We start from the raw sequence: 17,653 nt of genomic DNA, 5'->3' as shown, positions 1-17,653 counted from the left end.
CTCTTTTACATTTGGATTTTGGTTTCAATGGACTCTTACACAATCTCTTCAAGTTTCAACTCACTTAAAGGCTTTAACACTCAATTTTTATAAGAATGAATCCCTCAACCTAACTCAATGATAGCTCAAATACAAATCAAAGTTAGGATGAAACACAAAGGTGCACTAAAGGATATGCAAGTGTAGATTTAATGCACCAAGAAAGAAATGAGAGCTTTTAAGGCAAAAACAAGTGGATAGACAATTGAATGCAAATGTTCTCTATATCATAAATGAAGCGGAGCTCTCAATTTATAAGTTTTTAACCTCGGGAGCCAAGAAAAACAAAAAACAGCCTTAACCGGTTGAGCTAGGGGTCAATCGGTTCACTAGTTGTTGGAACATTTAATGCTTTGACAGGTTACCGTTGCCTCAACCGGACCCCAACCGAAGGTCGACAAGGAAGGAGGATACCTTGATCAGGAAGGAAATACTACTGAATAAGAGATAATGTTTTTAACATTCCTCGATCGAACCTCGACTAGACAAGGGCAATCAGTCGACCGATTCCCTGGTCGGTTGAGTCAGTTGTCCAGTGCCTCAACTAGTTCAGCCTTTTGGCTGACCGGTAGCCCTAGCCAGTTGAGTCGATTGGCCAGTGCCTCGACAAGTTCAGCCTTTTGACCCTAAAAACCTATTTTTTTCAATTCTTTTCTTTTCTAACACTTAGACAAGGTCTTCAAGTAAATTAATATGTCAATTTTGAAACATTTTGCCTAAAGCACATTTAATAAAACTCGGGTTTTAATGAAATTGTAATTTTAAATAATAAACCGAGTTTTCAAATATGCATGAAATGATATGTAAAACCTAAGTGCACTCAGGTTTGATGAAATTACATTTGTTTCCTATGATTAAAGGTCTTCCAAAAGTCTCGATTTTGTATACATTAGGTCATTTGATGAATTTTCAAATTAATACCTGAGATTCTTTACAATTCAAACCAATTAGTAATTTAACCATGGTTTGTTATCATCAAAACCTGATTAGGAGAACCCTTAGGCTAACAAAAAAAATTCATACCCTTTTTTTTTAATATAATGATACAAAGAATTTTGATTAAGACATTTTTCTAAATAATTTTGTAAAAATTCTCTTTTCTATTAAATAATTTTTTATTATTAAGAAAGTTGGATTGAATTTTAATATTTTTGTAAATAAAGCTATAAAAGTCTTTTTTTTAATTAAAAATTCTTTTACAAATAAAGTTATATATATATTTTTAATAATTTGTATAAGTTACTTTTCTTAAATGAAAATAAAGCAAAATAATTTTTTAAATAAAATTGTAAAAAATCATTCATTTATAGTAAAAGCAAGTAAAAATAATTTTTGTTGCCGAATTGAAATTTTGTAATAAATTCTTTTGATAATTGCAAATAACTTTTTTTAAAAAATTAAATACAAATGAAATTTGAATCAAATCATTAATTGAAAATAAATTGAAACTTCTTTTTTGTAAATAAATAAATCAAAATCACTAATTCAAAATTGTTTTTAATAAAATCATTTGAAATTTCTTGAAAACTAATTCTTTCAAATATTTTTTTTTCTAATTAGTTCAATAAATCAATTTTCATAATTCTATTGTCATTTGTTTTGTACATTCTTATAATTTTATTTTGTCATCATCTTTGTGTATATTGTTTCATTCTTTAAATCTTGATGTCCACGATTAATTAATTAATTGTCATAATTTATTTAATTCGTTTAGTAGAGACCGTATGTATATGGGCTTAGAAGGGTGCTACAACTAACAATTGTACCTTCCTAATAGGTAACTTAACCTTCAGATCCAGATTCGATTTTTGTAGACATATCTTTTCCAAATAAGGAGTCACACAAGGTTTTCTTTCTTATTTTGTTTTCCTTTTAAAAAAAATAAAATAAAAATATGTGGCGACTCCAAGTCTTTTTTAAAAAATCAAATTTTTACCAAATAAATAATAAGTGAGTCTCACCATTCAAGTGGAGACGCACGTGAAAAACGCAGGTCCATAGTTTGCATTAAATTTTTAAATATAAAATTCACAATTCTCATCATATTATATGATATTTAAAAAGAATAAAAAAGAAATTAATATTTTTTAATTAAATATGTAAAAAAAACACAACACACATTTTTGTTTAATTAAAATTTAAAACCATTAAAATTGTTTTTATTTTTTTAATAAATAATGTTTTTATAAAGTACATTATGTGCATTTTTTTGGCATATTATTTAATGATTAATGTCAAAATCATAACAACGACAATAAAAAACTAAATAAGCCGATGTATTATGTTACCTATAATAACACTTTCACTAACATTATTATTTTTAGATAAAAATAATATTATTATCGTCCGTAACATGTTTGAAGTAGTGTTGAGTGATGTAACAATTATATATGCGAGGTCTAATTAAGTATAATTGTCAAATTGCCTTGAATAGGTGACAACCCACTTTCAATGGATTGAAGAATATTTTTAGAAAGTTATTATTTTAGTGCATGATTTGAGGATTATTTTCCCCAAAATATATTCTCCATGAAACCCAATTTTTTAGGCTCTCAATTCATCCATATTTTTCAAACAGTAAACTTTTACATGATTCATAAAATGATATATAAAATTAGAGGACATTAATAGAAAGAGAGAAACCCAAGAAAACTGGTTCAACTCTCAATACACACATCTCTAGCAAATAAGGTGAAATATGGGTTAGAAGTTGAGGGCCCCTGTCACCATCCAGGTGGGCCAGGAGGTCCTGGTGGGCCTCCAGGTGGGCCAGGAGGTCCTGGTGGGCCACCAGGTGGGCCAGGAGGTCCTGGTGGGAAACCAGGTGGGCCAGGAGGTCCTGGTAGGAAACCAGGTGGTCCAGGAGGTCCTGGTGGGTCTGGTGGACCGAAAAAGGGTCCCAGAGGCGGACCAGGCGGAAGAGGAGGCCCAGGTGCTAGCGGAGGAGGTGCAGAAGGGGGTGGGGGAGGAGGCCCAGGTGGCCCAGCCGGCTGGGGAGGACCACCGAAGCAGTCTTGCAGTAGGCAGCAACAGCACAAGAGGTAGAAGCTGCAAAAGCATAATACAAAGAGTAGGTTATGAAGAAAATTTTCCGTAGTCTTCGCACAAATTAACGCAATGATGCCGAGTTTTCTCACTAGATACAGTATTCAAATTGAGATGATTGTGAAATCTGTCAAAGAAACAATTTAGAAAATATAAAATACGTTGTAATAAACAAGCTTTGCCTAAAGAAGTGAATAATCAGCCATGCACTTGCTAGGTTACTGGTAAAAATCATCAATCTCACCTTTATCAAACCCCAGTTGAAGAAACCTAAGGGTATGGGAGAGAGTGACTCCATTATGTACAGTCGGGGTTTTGATACTAACGATATAAACAGAGTAGAAGATGAAAGGAATGATACTAACCAAGAAGATACAGTGGAGCACAAGCCATTAACAAAACCACCGAGAAAGCCCCCTGGAAATAATGGACCAGGTGGACCGGGTGGACCGGGTGGCCCTGGTGGCCCGGGTGGTGGTCTCATTTAGCCTTCCCAAAATGCAAATTGATCAGCCCTTTCAGGTGGTGGTGGTTGCGAAGGAGAAAGAGAGGTGTGCGGTGGAAGCTGAGATGAGGTAGATTTTTTGTATTAACTGTGTAAGTGTGTGTGGGTTGAAGGTGTAGGGAGATTGGACTGTGGACATTCGCAATATATAGAGGGGAATGGTGATATGTCCATGTGTAGTCTTTTTGATGTTTGACCAGCTGACAGGTTTTATACAACACTCTAGGTTTTGGTTTTGGGGATCTGCCTTTCAAAAGGCAACCGCTCTTCCTCTTCGACCTACTGCTCTTCCTTTTTCTTTCGCCCAGATAGAAAGGTTGTTAATAATGAAGTTAGATGGGCATGCCACTTTGATTGGTGTGGCAACTCATTCAACTCTTTCCAACAGTCAAAACTGCTTCTCACCTTACGTATCGTTCCTTTTTTTCTCTCTTCCTTTTATGTCTTGTTGGAAAGTCTGCTCAAACAGTTGGATTCAAAACTTGGCATTAACCACTTCCTTTTGCAGTCCCCTTTCACTAAAACAAATAAATCTAATATTAAGATTCATTTCTTGCCCTGAAACGGAAGTGTCTGAAGAAAATTATGCAGTGACTCACTATCAGAGTTTGGGAAGAGGCCGCGCTGATAAACCATAGGAGTGAATTTTAAGTTTGCCTCTGAGAATCACGGATTTGATTGGTAGTTTCCACGAGAAAAAACCTTCGGGGCACGATGGAAAAAACATTAACAATCATTCCAGTGCAGACGTCTTCCATCACTTTCTTCTTAGTGCCTTGACAGCGAAAGAGTGCACTTTCCTTTCACAAAGTGTATTGGCCAATTTAAATCAGGCTCAAGGATCCGCACTGGGGCAGTACAGTTCTGGTCCATTAACAGGGCCTAAGATCTTGATTCTTGGGCCAGTCTCAGTAGTTACATTACTAAGGAAAACAATACCCTACCGTGACGAGAACAGCATAACCCTGGCTATATGGATCCACTGGAATTCAGAACTTGGAAAAGGTAAAAACAGACAGTATTTCATTGAGCTTGGAAGACAGTAGCTGAATTCAACAAGTAACAGATTTAAAGGACAACATCAAACACAAGATTGGGTTCTCGTGACAAGTTTATTAAATTTTCACTAACCTAAATAGAGTTTTCAACACAAAGGGATAAATAATAAAAAATATACAATACTTGCGAATCTTCTCAACATTCCAAAGGAAAAAATATAACATAAAATAGAAAAATGAAATACAAGATATTTTACCTCTCTGTTGAAGTTGACTGGCTGGCTTTCCCCGCTGGAACTTAGGACACTCTGGATCCGCTGCAGCATTTGCAGCCTCATGAATTGATTCTCAACAAAACTAGAAATAATATGTTACATGCCTTCTTTCTCTTTGACCCGAGCAGAATTCTTATCTCTATGAGAATCCTTTGGTTGCTTTGACTGTGTATGCCCATCACCTGCCATATATTTTTTTCTCCTTGGAGCACCTACAGCAGCAGGATCAACCAGTGGGCCTGACCACGTTTGGATGGGTGCTTTTGAATATGTGAAATTGGAGGAACTGAATGGGACATCAGGAGGATCAAAGACTGGATCAAGGTGGTGTGAAGAACCCAATGGGTAGCCAAGGGTTCCATCCTGGTGTGGGGGAGGAAACTTTTCACTCTTGCTCTTGGCATTTGCATGAGTTATTAGACGTCGCCTCTGTTTAGAAATGGAGATATAAGACAGCAATCAAAATCTACAAACTACAAGTATCAGAACCAACTTGATCAACAAAATTATATGGAGCCACATGATGAAAAACATGTAAATACACACTTGCCAGCAGTATGAACATTTAACTATGAAACCAGTTCATATACCTCTAAATTAGCAAAAGAAAAAACAAAATTCTTTATGCATTTCTATTATAGATGTCTAGCAAAGGTGTTGGCTAATTGACTCATGAAGGTTGTGGGAAGAGTAATATATAACCATTAACTTGTTTTTGTAGAGGGTTAACACATTTGGACAAGATTTTTATTGCAAATGAGGCCATAGATTCAAGGTTGAAGAGCTTAACTAGTGGTGCTATTTATAAGCTGAACATGGAGAAGGCTTATGCACACACATGATAATTAAGGTTTCTTAAACTTCTGATGAAAAAATATGAGTTTTGGCCAGAAGTTGGTCAACTAGATTACATGGTGCATAACTTCTGCAAATCTTCAATGTTAATTAATGGGATTCCCGTTGCTTTTTTCAGAGCACAAGGGGTTTGAGACATGGGACCCCCCTCTCTTCCTATTTGATTGTTTTGGCTATACAAGCTCTCAGTTGCCTTCTGAAAAGGGCTACCAAAGGGTGCTTCTCATCAAGCTTCAAGGTGGGTGGGAGAGGTGGTAAGGGTGGAGGTGTCTCATCTCTTATCTGCTAACAATTCTCTTATTTTCTGTGATGCTAACTATTAGCAAATTTAGCATCTAACTATTATATCTTTCTCAGCTTTCTGGCTAAGATCAAGTGTAGTATCTGCTCTTATACAAGAATAACCTATCAAAAATAAAAAGTTGCACTCCCATGTGGCTTGAGGCAGTTAGTTATAACTGACAGTCAACTTGAAGAAGTTTGGGTCAGGAAGGGTAACTAATGTGGAGGAGTTGGTTTCTACATTGAGATGTGGTAGGGGAGTTCCTCGATACTTAGATCTTCCTTTGGACACCCCAATAAATCTTTGAGTGGTGGCAGAAGGGAGGTCTCAAAAAAGGCTAACAATGTGGAAGAGACAATTGCATGCAAAAAATCAAACAAGACTTCTTGGCAAGTGGAGTTGGAGATTTGCCTTTGAAAGGAAGCCTCTATGGAAGACGGGTTATTGTAGTTTTGGGAAGAAGAAGCAAGATGGTGTCCTTGTGGCGTGAGGAATGGATTTGAGGAGGGGCTGTGGAGGCAATTGGAAGAGGGTGGGTACAACTAGCTTTCATTGATAGAGGATACTACCATTGAAATAAACCCAGAGTGTATTGGTCATGAATCACATCAATTAAGGCATGTACATCTCTTCATGCCAGGCACTTGCATCTTTTTCATATCCTACAGTATGGTATAAAACAAAAATGTACTTTTCCACAATTTTGTACTAAAGTAATGGACTGCAAGGCATCTAGTGGAAAATATTACTGATCTAAAACTAATTTTTCCCAAGAAACTAAAAGAGTCTCAACATATTGATGTGATAACAAATAACCTAAGTATGAAGAAATGTTGCTGAAAAGAATAGCATCTGACATACATCAAGATTGGCTTGCAGCTCAGCATTGGCTTCTGGAGCAGGCATTGCCCTTACAGCTCGATCACGTGTACGAGTTTTCTTCACTCCATCTACATTAGCTTTGCCAGCAGCTCTCAATCTACAGTCATGAGGTTTGTCTCCATCAAATTAGAGAGGGAGGAAAAGATGCAAAATAAGTAGAACACAAATATATGTACATGCATATTCATGAAACGTCATCTTATCAATCATACAAGTAAATGACAATGAGATCAAATAACTAATATCTAAGGGGAAATTCCAGTAGATGGAAGGGAAGTTAAACCTCTAAAATCTTTAATCATACAAAACAGACACAAAAAACCTATTAAATAAAGAAATTCTTCGTGAGGTCAAATTATGAAAAAACCATTTTTTAGTTATGTGCTAGAGATATCAAAATGCTGTTGACAATAGTTTCCTTATCAAATTTCTCATTAGTTTATTTGTCTTATTGTTTCTAATTGTTGGACAAAATCCAGTTCTCCTAGCATTTGAATGACAATATAAGCCTTGTTCATATGACGCATTCCAACTTTTCTTCAGAAATCTAAAGTCAAAGGAATAAAAATACCTTGATCTGAAAATTCTACAGTTGGATAGATATATTAAGTTCCAATCAATTGGTAGGTGCATTTTTAAACTAAGGATTGGATCCTCCAATCCTATCCCCTCACATCCTTCAGGGTACATTTGATTTGCTAACGTCTAAACTTGAGAATGAAAATCATACTTCCAAAATAAATTCCTGAAATGTAATGATTATAAAATTTATTTAGTTTGGTTAAATTTGAGAATTTTAAATTCCAGCCAAATTTTATGTCCCATAATGGCATTTTATTATCTTGGAAAATAATGTAAATTTACATGGCAACCACTCAATATTAGTAAAAATAATGATTTTAAAAAAATATTTGTAAAAGTTGGATCGAGTTATAAATAAAGAAAAACTAAAAATAAGTTTTCCACCTACCTTTTATCTTCATTTTCAAGGAATGAAGAAAAAAAAAAACCAAATCTTACATAGAGATGAAATTTTATTAACTTTGATAGACACCATATCTAAGAAAATTAAGGCTTCATTTGTTTAGAATGTTCTCTATTTTTCTTTTCTTTTTTAAATTAAAAAAAATGCAAGTGTGAACATGTTTGAACACATTAATCCACTTCCATTTTCTAGGGAAGTGAGTTAAAAAAAGGTCAACTGTGAAAACGCTAACATCTAGTGTATTAAATTTTTTTTTGTGAAAGTGAAATGTTTTCTAAACAATTATCACTTTCCTCAAGCAAACACACTTTCAAGAAAAGAAAAACATTGGAAATATAAGAGTCTATTTGGCAACTATTTTCAAGAACAGTTTTTTGTTCTCCAAAACAAAAAAACTGGAAAACAAGTTTGACAATCAAAAATCTATTTTCCCTTTTCTATTCTTAAAAAAATAGGGTGTTTTTTAAAACATATTTAAAAATAAATAAATAGGTTAAAAACATTTCAGATTCCAAACAGACTGGGTTCTACAAAACATCAAAGAATAATTTCCAAAAACTATTCTCAAAAATTGTTTTTAAGAACTGCTTTCGAAAATAGTTACCAAATAGGGCAAAAGTGTTTTCAAAATTAAAGTTTTCTTTATTATTAATGGCATTCCTTTTTGGCTTTTTCCAAAGATTTAGAGGCTCAAGACAAGGGAATCTTATTTCTCTATTTATTTGAGTTAGTAATGAAGGTCCTCAATTGTCTTCTTAAGAAGGCTAGGGAGGGAAGGCTACTTATCAAGATTTAGGATGAGAGTGAGAGGTGGAGAGGGGGCCTTTTATTTTCTAATGATAATATTGTTTTTTATGAGGCTTCTCTACATCAAATTGTTCATTTAAGTTGATTGATCATATGGTTTGACCCATCTTTGAGCTAAAAATACACTTAGAGAAGAGTGAGTTCATTCCAAAGGGAATAACGAATAACATGGAGGAGTTGGCCTTTTGAGATTGGATGAAAGGTGGGAGAGCTTCCATCTACTTACTTGGGTTTATCTTTAGGAGCCCCCTTTTAAATCAATGGCGGTTTGGGGTGAGGTGCAAGAGCAGTTTCGCAGAAGGCTAGCAACATGGAAAAGACAATATCTCTCCAATAGAGCATGTTATCTAGCTTGTCCATCTATTTTATATCCTTATTTAGCATTCCTAGGAAATTCAAATTAAGGCTAAAGAAGATTTAAAAGGTAGGGCATTAGAGAAAAAAACGCATTTAGTGAAGTGGCCAATTATTTGCACAAACAAGAGGAAGAGGGGCTTGGGTGTTAGATGTTTTTCTTTGCTTAACAAGGTCCTTTATAAGTGGAGTTTGTGATATGCATCTGAAAAGGAAGTTCTCTAGAAGCAAGTTATAGGTGGGAAAAATGGGAAGGAATAAGGGATGTGGAGTTCTTGCAAAGTGAGAGATGGATATGAGGGTGGGTTAAGGAAAACTATCACGTTGGTCAATAGATGATTTCTTTGTAAAGTCGACGAAGAATCCATTGATCACATCCTAATTTATTGTGCCAAGACAAGGATTTTATGGCAGTTTTTGTTCTCTTAATTTAACTTATCTTAGGTGTTATCTTCCACCATCAAAGAAACTCTTTCAGGTTGACATGGATCCTTTGTGAGAAAAAGGTGAAAGAAGGTACGGAGAGCCCTTCCTTTGTGCATTTTTCTTTACAATATAGAACGAAAAGAATCAAAGATCATTTGAAAATTACTGGTAGCACTTTATTGCCAATAAATAAATAAATAAATAAATCTTTTTTTAAAAATAAAAAAGAGATGAAAACTAGAAAATATTTTCCACACCAAACCCAACCTAGAACTTTACAAAGTTATATGCAACAAACATGGTACTCTTACATTTGCATATAAGATACTCATTTCCTAGTTGAGATATGAGTGAACCAAAAAAAGCTCAAGGATTTTAACATCTCTTTGCTTATTAACTCAAGAAACATTTGGTGTGCTTTTGTTGAGGCGCTTTTTGTCGACATATGCATATGTTGCGTGCTTATCAAAAATAAATAACTAATAACTCAAGAAACGGACTTTACAGTTTGGAGTTTCCCAATCCTCCATCCAAATGTACTCTAAATTTTAGTAGTTATGTCACCTTATAAGCAGAATGTCCAAAATGAAGTGAAAAAAACAACCAGAAATTGAAGCTAGCACAATTAAAAACTGAAATTGTCCACACACCTTCTGGCTTCTTCATCCCGTAATTTAGCATCCATCTCCTTGCTGGGAGGATATTTTGGAAGGCTGGAAGGCTCACAAGCATAAGGTTTGGTTGTGAAGAACTGTGAGGCAGTAAACAGCAAATCACAGTGAAAAATATTTAATAAATGATCAGGGGATAACACAATCTAACCAGAAAGCCATGCAGATTAAATTCTAAAAGAAAATCTATCCCCAAAATAGGACCATGTGAACTCAGTTTCCAAGCTAAAACCTATACTTCAAATATTAGTTTTCCTAGAAAATACACCTATATCAACACTGTGGAAATTGACCAAAACCAATAAGCTAACCTTTCTATTTGTTATCAAAGGCTCATTCAGCAATCCAAAAACCTAAGTTTAGGCTAGATTTTTCCTTCCCTTCTCTCTCTCTCTCTCTCTCATTTCTTTTTCTTTTTTTTTTTCTGTTGATCAGAACCAACAATTCATTGAAAATGGATTTGAAGGTGCAAGAAAGGTGAGCCGTTCTTATAGTCACCACAAAGTCCTCAATTCCAAAACAAAGATCCAAAAGGTAAATTAAATCAGGCTTATTAAATTTCATGTACAGTGTTGTGTGGTTGTAATATTCTTAAAAGTAACTCAGAAAAATCAAGAGAGAGAGATCCAGAGTAACTTACACAAAGAAGATATGTACAGAAGTTCAATGTGATGTCAGTATGAAAAAGAAAAAAAAAATCCTAGAAGTACCTAACACAAAAAATGCAATTACAAAAGTTCAATGCAGTGTCAGTATGAACAGGTATGGCAAAGCACTGAGTAAGCTCTCTGTATGTTGAGGGGCCTGTGTTGCATTTATATAGTATTGAATACTGGACAGATAAATATGATGGATTAGAATGATTCATGAGTTCACGCTTTGCAAATCTATATAAACAAGAAGTGAACAGGGATTATTGAGCTTGGAGGAAGTTCAACTACAGCTTGAGGTTAATTCAAGTCCAAGATTGAGCAGCCAAATAAATTGGCTCAGGTTAACTATTTACTTCCTACACTTCTATATTCAACCTTTTCACCAGTGGTGGAGATAGAAATTTATTTCTGGGAGCCAAGAGTAAAAAATTTATTCTAGAGGGACCAAGATACAAACAAAAGTTATTGCTTTAGCCTGATGGTAGCTATTTTGATAACCATCTGAGGGTGGGGTGGGTCTACTTATGTTATCACTGTGAAAACATAAAAAAATTGGCAAACAATCTTTCTGGAAATTGCTTTGCCAGAAAAGAAACTAATCAAGCAACCAGAATCACCAGATATTCAAAGTCCTCAAGTTACAGGGTAAGGTTTGTAGACTCATCCAAGGGGCCAGAATGGTTTCAACCAATGTGGGACTACTTAGCAAAAAAAAAAACGGGTATTGCCAGTATGGCATGTAGCTAAAACTATGTCAGACATTACTGACAAAATCTTAACAAGGGGAAATAAGAATGGGAATCCAAAAGCCCTATTTAGTATTCCAAACCATCCTTAAGCTTGTATTTCCATAACAAGATTCAACCATTTTCCACGATTAGCTTTGAAATATGATGCAGTTTTTGATATTTTTAATTGACAGTGTAGTTAGTTAGTTCTGAGAAATCCTAAGTTTAAGGAAGTCCAGAATTTTGGGTTGTACCTATAACTAAAGAAACCTCAATGATAAAAGCAATCACATGCTTCTAGAAGATGCCTATTTTCCAAATACCACCTACTATATTCAGACAAAATAGTCCAAAGCCAAAAATAAAAAAGAGAAAAAAAAAGGGGGGGGAGCTCTCTATTTAACCATCTTTGTTCATGAAATGCAGATGTACTATACACATATATTCATACATGAATATATGATAGGCAGATAAAATAGAATTATTAGAGCACATTAATAAATGAGCAAAGTCATGCATTGCTAGGGCTTTAGAATAGAGATTCCTTTTTTTGGTCATTAAATGGACCCAGCATGAAGGCTAAAAGTATCATTCGATAAGTATCTTAGTTTGAAATAGACAAATAGAAAAAAGAATGTAGCCATATAGAGCCCTATATTGCAAAAAGAAAATTAATGCTTGGTGAGGAGCAAGACAATCTGATAATTGAATATAAAAGCTCACTTCACTCCTCAATGCAGCAGTGGCAGTTTGACGTTCAGCTGGATCAATTGCAAGAAGTGTCTCAATTAGGGGCAATGATGATGCTGGAAAATCCTTAAATGTCTCTGCTATGCATCGCTTGTATGATTGTTGAGGCTTAAATATGGTTGCATGCGGCAACTTTGATTTTTTCCAGTATTCTTCAGAAGGAGAGCCACATAGCTTAAATATCTTGTGTAGCTGCTCCACCTGAGCACACAAAAGAAATTTTTTAGCAGCAATAGAAGCAGCTGTACTCTTGTTTCAAAATTGGGTCCACCACAAACACCTAGAAAATTCAACAAACCCTTGGAACTGTTCTCTTTCTCACATAACTGAACAAGCAGCCTGCGATTTAACGATATGCACATCAAGATATTACTAGAGCATATAGTTTACATTCAAGACCAACATCAAATGCCAAGTAGATCCCAAACCATGTGCCTCAAAACGTAACACATGTAAAGTTGAAAATGTTTGCTTTACACAAATATGTGAAACGATATAAGCTTACTTACTACATTTACCCTGAACTCTAAAGAAAAGGTGATGATTGACAACTCCCTGTCTAAAAAGTATTGGGATGAGGAGAGTTGAGTATTGAGTAGAGAAGAAATCAGGTCCCTCCTATCTAGAAGATGGAAAAATAATGAGCCCTTCATAGACGATGACTCCTATGATATCAATAGTGGGGACTTCCCCAAAGTTTATCATTCATGAAAATGTTCCTGCTAAGAAGGGTATTTTTTTGGGGTATGCTCAAAGCTTTGATTTGGACTTTATTTGTGTTTCAATATTAAAATCTTAAGGATTTTAGAGGTATAAATTGCTATCTCATAATTCTACCCAGGCTTCTTGTTCTTGTCACTTAAATTTTAAAATTTTGTCGTAGGAGAGGAGGCGTTCTCCCTTATAGGCTTCTTAGAGTGGATTGCTTCCACTTAGAGGGAGGCGATTCTTTGTCTTTGTTTTTTTGAGGCTTAAGTTGCCTTGTATACTTCCTGTATGCTTTGCGGCGTTTTGCCTTTTTAATGCATATCCTTACTTATCTAAAAAAAAAAATTTAAAAATTTTGTCCCTTTACAATTTTGCAGGGAAGTCTGCTCTATAACCCTATGAATTATCTCCAATATTCTAGCTAAGTACAGTTTCCAAATTTTTAAGCAAAAGGTATTACAATATGATAGAAAAAGAACTATACGTTCAGCCACATCAGTCTATCAACATTACAATCATAAATAGTGTTATTAACAATTTCTCCTTAATCTTCTTAATCCTTTCTAAGTCCTTTAAAATCATCTCTCCATTTATGAAACTTAACCAAACCCTTCTCTCAAATTTCATTTTCAACCTTCTCTCCTTTTTAATATTATCAGACTAAAAAATACAAATATCCGTGTTTTTCTTCATTCAAAGTGAGAATTTTCTAACTGATCTAAGCTTGCACAGATTTCCAATAGAGGCGAGAGAGTGGATACAGTAATCGCCAATGGCATATTCTATTTCTTTTCATAAAAGAAAAGGTTGATCTGATTTGGAGCAGGTGAAAATTATCATTTTGCCAATCAGAACATACTTTTACAACCAAAAATGAACAATACAAGTGCATAAGCTGCTGCAAACACTAAAAGCAAGAATAACCACCTCGCCATAACAAACAGCCCAAATAATGCAACTAAAAGTTCAAAGCAATGGAACAACTCATTTTAAATATATATTGTTGAAGTTACCTCGGTGCGACCAGGCATGATAGGCTTTCCGGCCAATAACTCAGCTAGAATGCAGCCAGCACTCCAGAGGTCCACACCTACACCATATTCGGTGGCCCCAAGAAGCAGTTCTGGTGGCCGATACCATAGAGTAACCACTCTACTAGTCATGGGCTGCTTATGATTAGGATCAAAAGTAGAAGCCAGACCAAAATCAGCAATCTTGAGAACTCCTCCATTGTCAAGAAGAAGATTTGACCCCTTAATATCACGGTGCAGCACATTGCGATTATGACAGTGTTCTAGCCCTGATAATAATTGATGCATGTAACATTTGACCTGCCATGTCCAAACATATAATGCACGCAAAAATAAATAAATAAATAAAAATAAGAAATAAGCACCCAACTTCAAAATGTTTATCCAACTGATAGAAAATTACCAATGACATGTATTTTGACTTCAAAATGTTTATCCAACCAATACAAAATTCAACCAATTATATGTATTTTCAAATAAGCACATAAAAGCCGGTAATAAAAATAACCGAATCCAACCTGAGGTTCTGTGAACTTGATCCCTGGGCTTGCAGCAAGTCCAGCCAAATCATGCTCCATATACTCAAATACAAGGTATAGACTACAGGACATCCTTGAAGTCACTAAACCTTCCAATTTTACCACATTTGGGTGATCCAACCGTCTTAGAATATGAATCTCTCTAGCCATGAACTTTACACTCTCTGGCTCCAAATTGTCGAATCTTACCTTCTTCAATGCCACAATTTTCCCTGTCAAAGTATCCCTAGCTTTGTATACGTTGCTATATGTGCCTTGCCCAATCTGATCAATAAAAGATTAACACAATAAGTATCAGTGGCCAAGAAAGAAAATAAGAATGCAATTCTTGGCGTTAATGGTAGTTTTTTTTTTTTTAATAGCTATATTAGGAACATCTTTTTCTAAATAACAATAATCTTAATAGTCTAAATTATGGTTTTTCTATCCTACATTTTCTCATCAACCAAACACAAACCATTGGCTCCAAAACGGTTCCACGATTAGAAACTAATAAAGCCTCACCTTATCAAGCTTCTCAAACGTATCAGCCCGGCGAGGCGTCCAGCCATTGATAGCCTCGCCCGCGGCCGCTGAGAGCCAAGACGGCCACCCGGCAGCCACCTGCTCGCCGTGAACATTCTTTGGAGGATTGCTCAACCTAGGATTCGGCCTCCCCGATCGCCTCCTGGAACGCACACTTCCCTCCTTCTCCTCCTCCTTGCGATCACCGCCGTTCCTCACCTCCTCCTTCTCAACCCTAACCACTGCTACCGTCGCTGCTGCTGCCTCCGCCGCTGCCACATCCCTGTCTTCCCTCCTCTCCACCACTCTCTTGGCCGAAACCTCTCTTCCAAACACGCACCCCATTTTTCACCCTCATTTCTCACCACATTTTCCCGGCATCCAAACACTCCCACCACCCAAACCCTAATATTTCTCAAGAATCAAACCCTAGGTCCTTTTCCCCGACAAAGTAATGATTTGTTTAGCAAGCGCAGTCAAAAAAATGAGGCAACAAAAAAGAAAAAGTTGAACAGTGAAATTCAAGTAGCTTTTTTAGGGCTTTTTTTGGGTGGTGTGATGGTGGAGATTGCTGATCTGATGTTAAAGAAGAGAAAGAAAAAAAAAGAAAAAAAAAATAAAAAAGTTTGAGATTTATCTGAGGTTCAGTGAATTGAAGGACTTTGAAGAGAGCTATATGGAGTGGATCTGCTTCCACTTTCTACCTTCTACTTTCTCACTCACTGGTCTTTTTTTTATTTTATTTTTTATTTTTATTAACTCTGTGACTATGACTGTGACTGGCTCAGCATGAGGAAGATAGTGGTAATTTCCCAAACTGTACCCAACCCAACCGCACCCCATCGCCGCAAGTCAAAGCCCCTCTCTCTCGCTCCTAACACGTATCCAGTGAGGAAGGCGGTACTTGTTTATCCTGAACCAACCAATGAGTGCTCGCCACTTCTCTAAACCTTCTCACATGTTCTGATGGGGTCCACATCCAGGGGAACACACGTTACACACCCCTGTTTCCCTCTGTCTCCTAATATTGTCGCCCAATTGCATTGTGACACGTGGATAGGTTTTTGGAACATCTAATAAAATTAGGAAAGAAATTCTCATTAAGCTTGATAGTTTTAATGGTAAAAAAAAAAAAAAAAAATTAAATTGGAATGTAAATGTTAAGGAGGAGTCGAGCATGACTCGTGAACTGCACTGCAGTGGAGTGACTACAAAGCTTCAATTTCTCTCATGTATTCTATTTGATTTTGACTGATTCCAATATTTAAAGACTTGTATGAATTGTTTTGCGGGTATTTTATTACTTCTATGGATGTTGTTTTTGGCAGCAGTCTGAAATTCTTTGATTTCTGCCCCTGTTGAGATTTGGGCCAACGTTATTTAATTGAATAATTCATTGAGATGTGCTGTCAAATTCTACTAACTAATTTCTGTTAAAAACCTTATCTTATATTACAATCGATGTCTTCAAAATAAATGTGTATTTAATTTCAGGAAAATACTAAAAAAAATTATATTTAAAAATAATTTTTTTACCAATTTTGATTTTATTATGAAAAATACTAAACAAAAGCAAATAAAATTATAATTACATAGTTCGATAAAACTCAATACTTATTATTTAATCATTTAAGTTAAATTTTAGTTACATTATAAATTTAAAACTTATTACTTCATTTTACTTGTTTAATAAAATCAATTTAAAATTTATTTTAAATCATTAAATTAACATATTTATCATCATAAATTATAAATAAGACAAAAAAAGGTTGAGTAGCAATGGAAGTTTTAGAATAACAATGAAATTGTAAAGGTATTATTGAGGGTAAAAAAATAAAATGAATATGTATATTTAAAAATTAATTAATTGTTTTTATTTATTATTTTAAAGTCTTTTTTTACCTTAAATCATATAATTGAGTTGTTTTACCAAATATATTTAATTTACTTAATTAGCTAAATTAAGTTATTAAGTCGCTTTAAGTTGTTAAGTTAGGTGGTGTTTATTTTTTTACTTAATTTTAAATAGAACTTTAATGCTTAGTAGTGTTAAATATTAGGTTGTTTGTTTTTATAATATTTTATTTATATTAAGTATTAGAAAGTAAAAAAAATCAATATATTATTTTTTCTATTTAGAAAAAATTACATATTTTGACTTTTTCTATTTAATAAAAAGTTTATAATAAGTCATGAAAAAATAAAAAAATAAACAACTTAAATTCTAAAACTAAATTACTTTCAGTAAAAAGCCAAAAAAAACAAACACCACCTTAATTTACCAAATAACTACTTATGAAATATTTGTTATTCTTACTTAATTTTAAATATAACTTAAAATTAAATAGTACTTGTTGGGGTTAAGTATTAAGTTTTTTTTTTTTTTTTTAATATTTTATTTTTATTGAGCATTAAAAAGTATAACAAAAAAAAAAACCAAATATGTAACTTTTATTTATTTATAAAAAGTAAATATTTTTGTTTTTTTATTCAATTGAAAATTTATAATAAATCATGAAAAAAAAAACTAAAATCTAAAAACAAATTACTTTTAATAAAAAAAAAAACTAAAAAAAACAAACACCTCTTACTTTTGTTTTTGTTTTATATCATAT

General features: G+C 34.4%; 2 protein-coding genes and 1 pseudogene across 3 annotated transcripts; 1 reads left to right on the top strand and 2 right to left on the bottom strand.

The window, feature by feature from the left end:
• Positions 1–2,565: 2,565 nt before the first annotated feature.
• On the bottom strand, positions 2,566–3,783 carry LOC117914255 (cuticle collagen 1-like). Of its 2 annotated transcripts, none has more exons than XM_034829505.1 (2): positions 3,450–3,783; positions 2,566–3,087 (listed from the first exon to the last, which is right to left on the bottom strand). In XM_034829505.1, the coding sequence occupies exons 1-2, from the start codon at positions 3,566–3,568 to the stop codon at positions 2,763–2,765; spliced, it is 444 nt and encodes a 147-aa protein (XP_034685396.1). In that variant the 5' UTR covers positions 3,569–3,783; the 3' UTR covers positions 2,566–2,762. The 2 variants fall into 2 exon arrangements, with proteins under 2 accessions (XP_034685396.1, XP_034685397.1); XM_034829506.1 differs by lacking the exon at positions 3,450–3,783 and adding an exon at positions 3,329–3,441.
• An 853-nt stretch (positions 3,784–4,636) lies between these two features.
• On the bottom strand, positions 4,637–15,762 carry LOC117914254 (probable serine/threonine-protein kinase At1g54610). Its single transcript, XM_034829503.1, has 7 exons — positions 15,039–15,762; positions 14,514–14,798; positions 13,978–14,295; positions 12,230–12,457; positions 10,105–10,205; positions 6,862–6,979; positions 4,637–5,291 (listed from the first exon to the last, which is right to left on the bottom strand). Exons 1-7 carry the CDS (start codon positions 15,381–15,383, stop codon positions 4,959–4,961), a joined length of 1,728 nt encoding a protein of 575 aa, XP_034685394.1. The 5' UTR covers positions 15,384–15,762; the 3' UTR covers positions 4,637–4,958.
• On the top strand, positions 6,062–6,150 carry LOC117915484 (annotated as a pseudogene).
• Positions 15,763–17,653: the final 1,891 nt, after the last annotated feature.

Source organism: Vitis riparia, chromosome 5, assembly GCF_004353265.1.
Source record: "Vitis riparia cultivar Riparia Gloire de Montpellier isolate 1030 chromosome 5, EGFV_Vit.rip_1.0, whole genome shotgun sequence".
Classification (NCBI taxonomy): Eukaryota; Viridiplantae; Streptophyta; class Magnoliopsida; order Vitales; family Vitaceae; genus Vitis; species Vitis riparia.
The sequence above is the reverse complement of the archived record's forward strand: the minus strand, read 5'-3'. Positions and strand labels throughout refer to the sequence as shown.

What these genes read in the sequence shown, in the direction of transcription:
- LOC117914254 (XM_034829503.1), bottom strand. Translation starts at nt 15,383, where the DNA reads ATGGGGTGCGTGTTTGGAAGAGAGGTTTCGGCCAAGAGAGTGGTGGAG. An exon ending in CGTTTGAGAAGCTTGATAAG is followed by an intron (nt 14,799 to 15,038) that starts GTGAGGCTTTAT and finishes TTTATTGATCAG; the next exon opens with ATTGGGCAAGGCACATATAG. An exon ending in CGGGATGAAGAAGCCAGAAG is followed by an intron (nt 6,980 to 10,104) that starts GTGTGTGGACAA and finishes TCATGACTGTAG; the next exon opens with ATTGAGAGCTGCTGGCAAAG.
- LOC117914255 (XM_034829505.1), bottom strand. Translation starts at nt 3,568, where the DNA reads ATGAGACCACCACCCGGGCCACCAGGGCCACCCGGTCCACCCGGTCCA. An exon ending in TGCTCCACTGTATCTTCTTG is followed by an intron (nt 3,088 to 3,449) that starts GTTAGTATCATT and finishes ATGCTTTTGCAG; the next exon opens with CTTCTACCTCTTGTGCTGTT.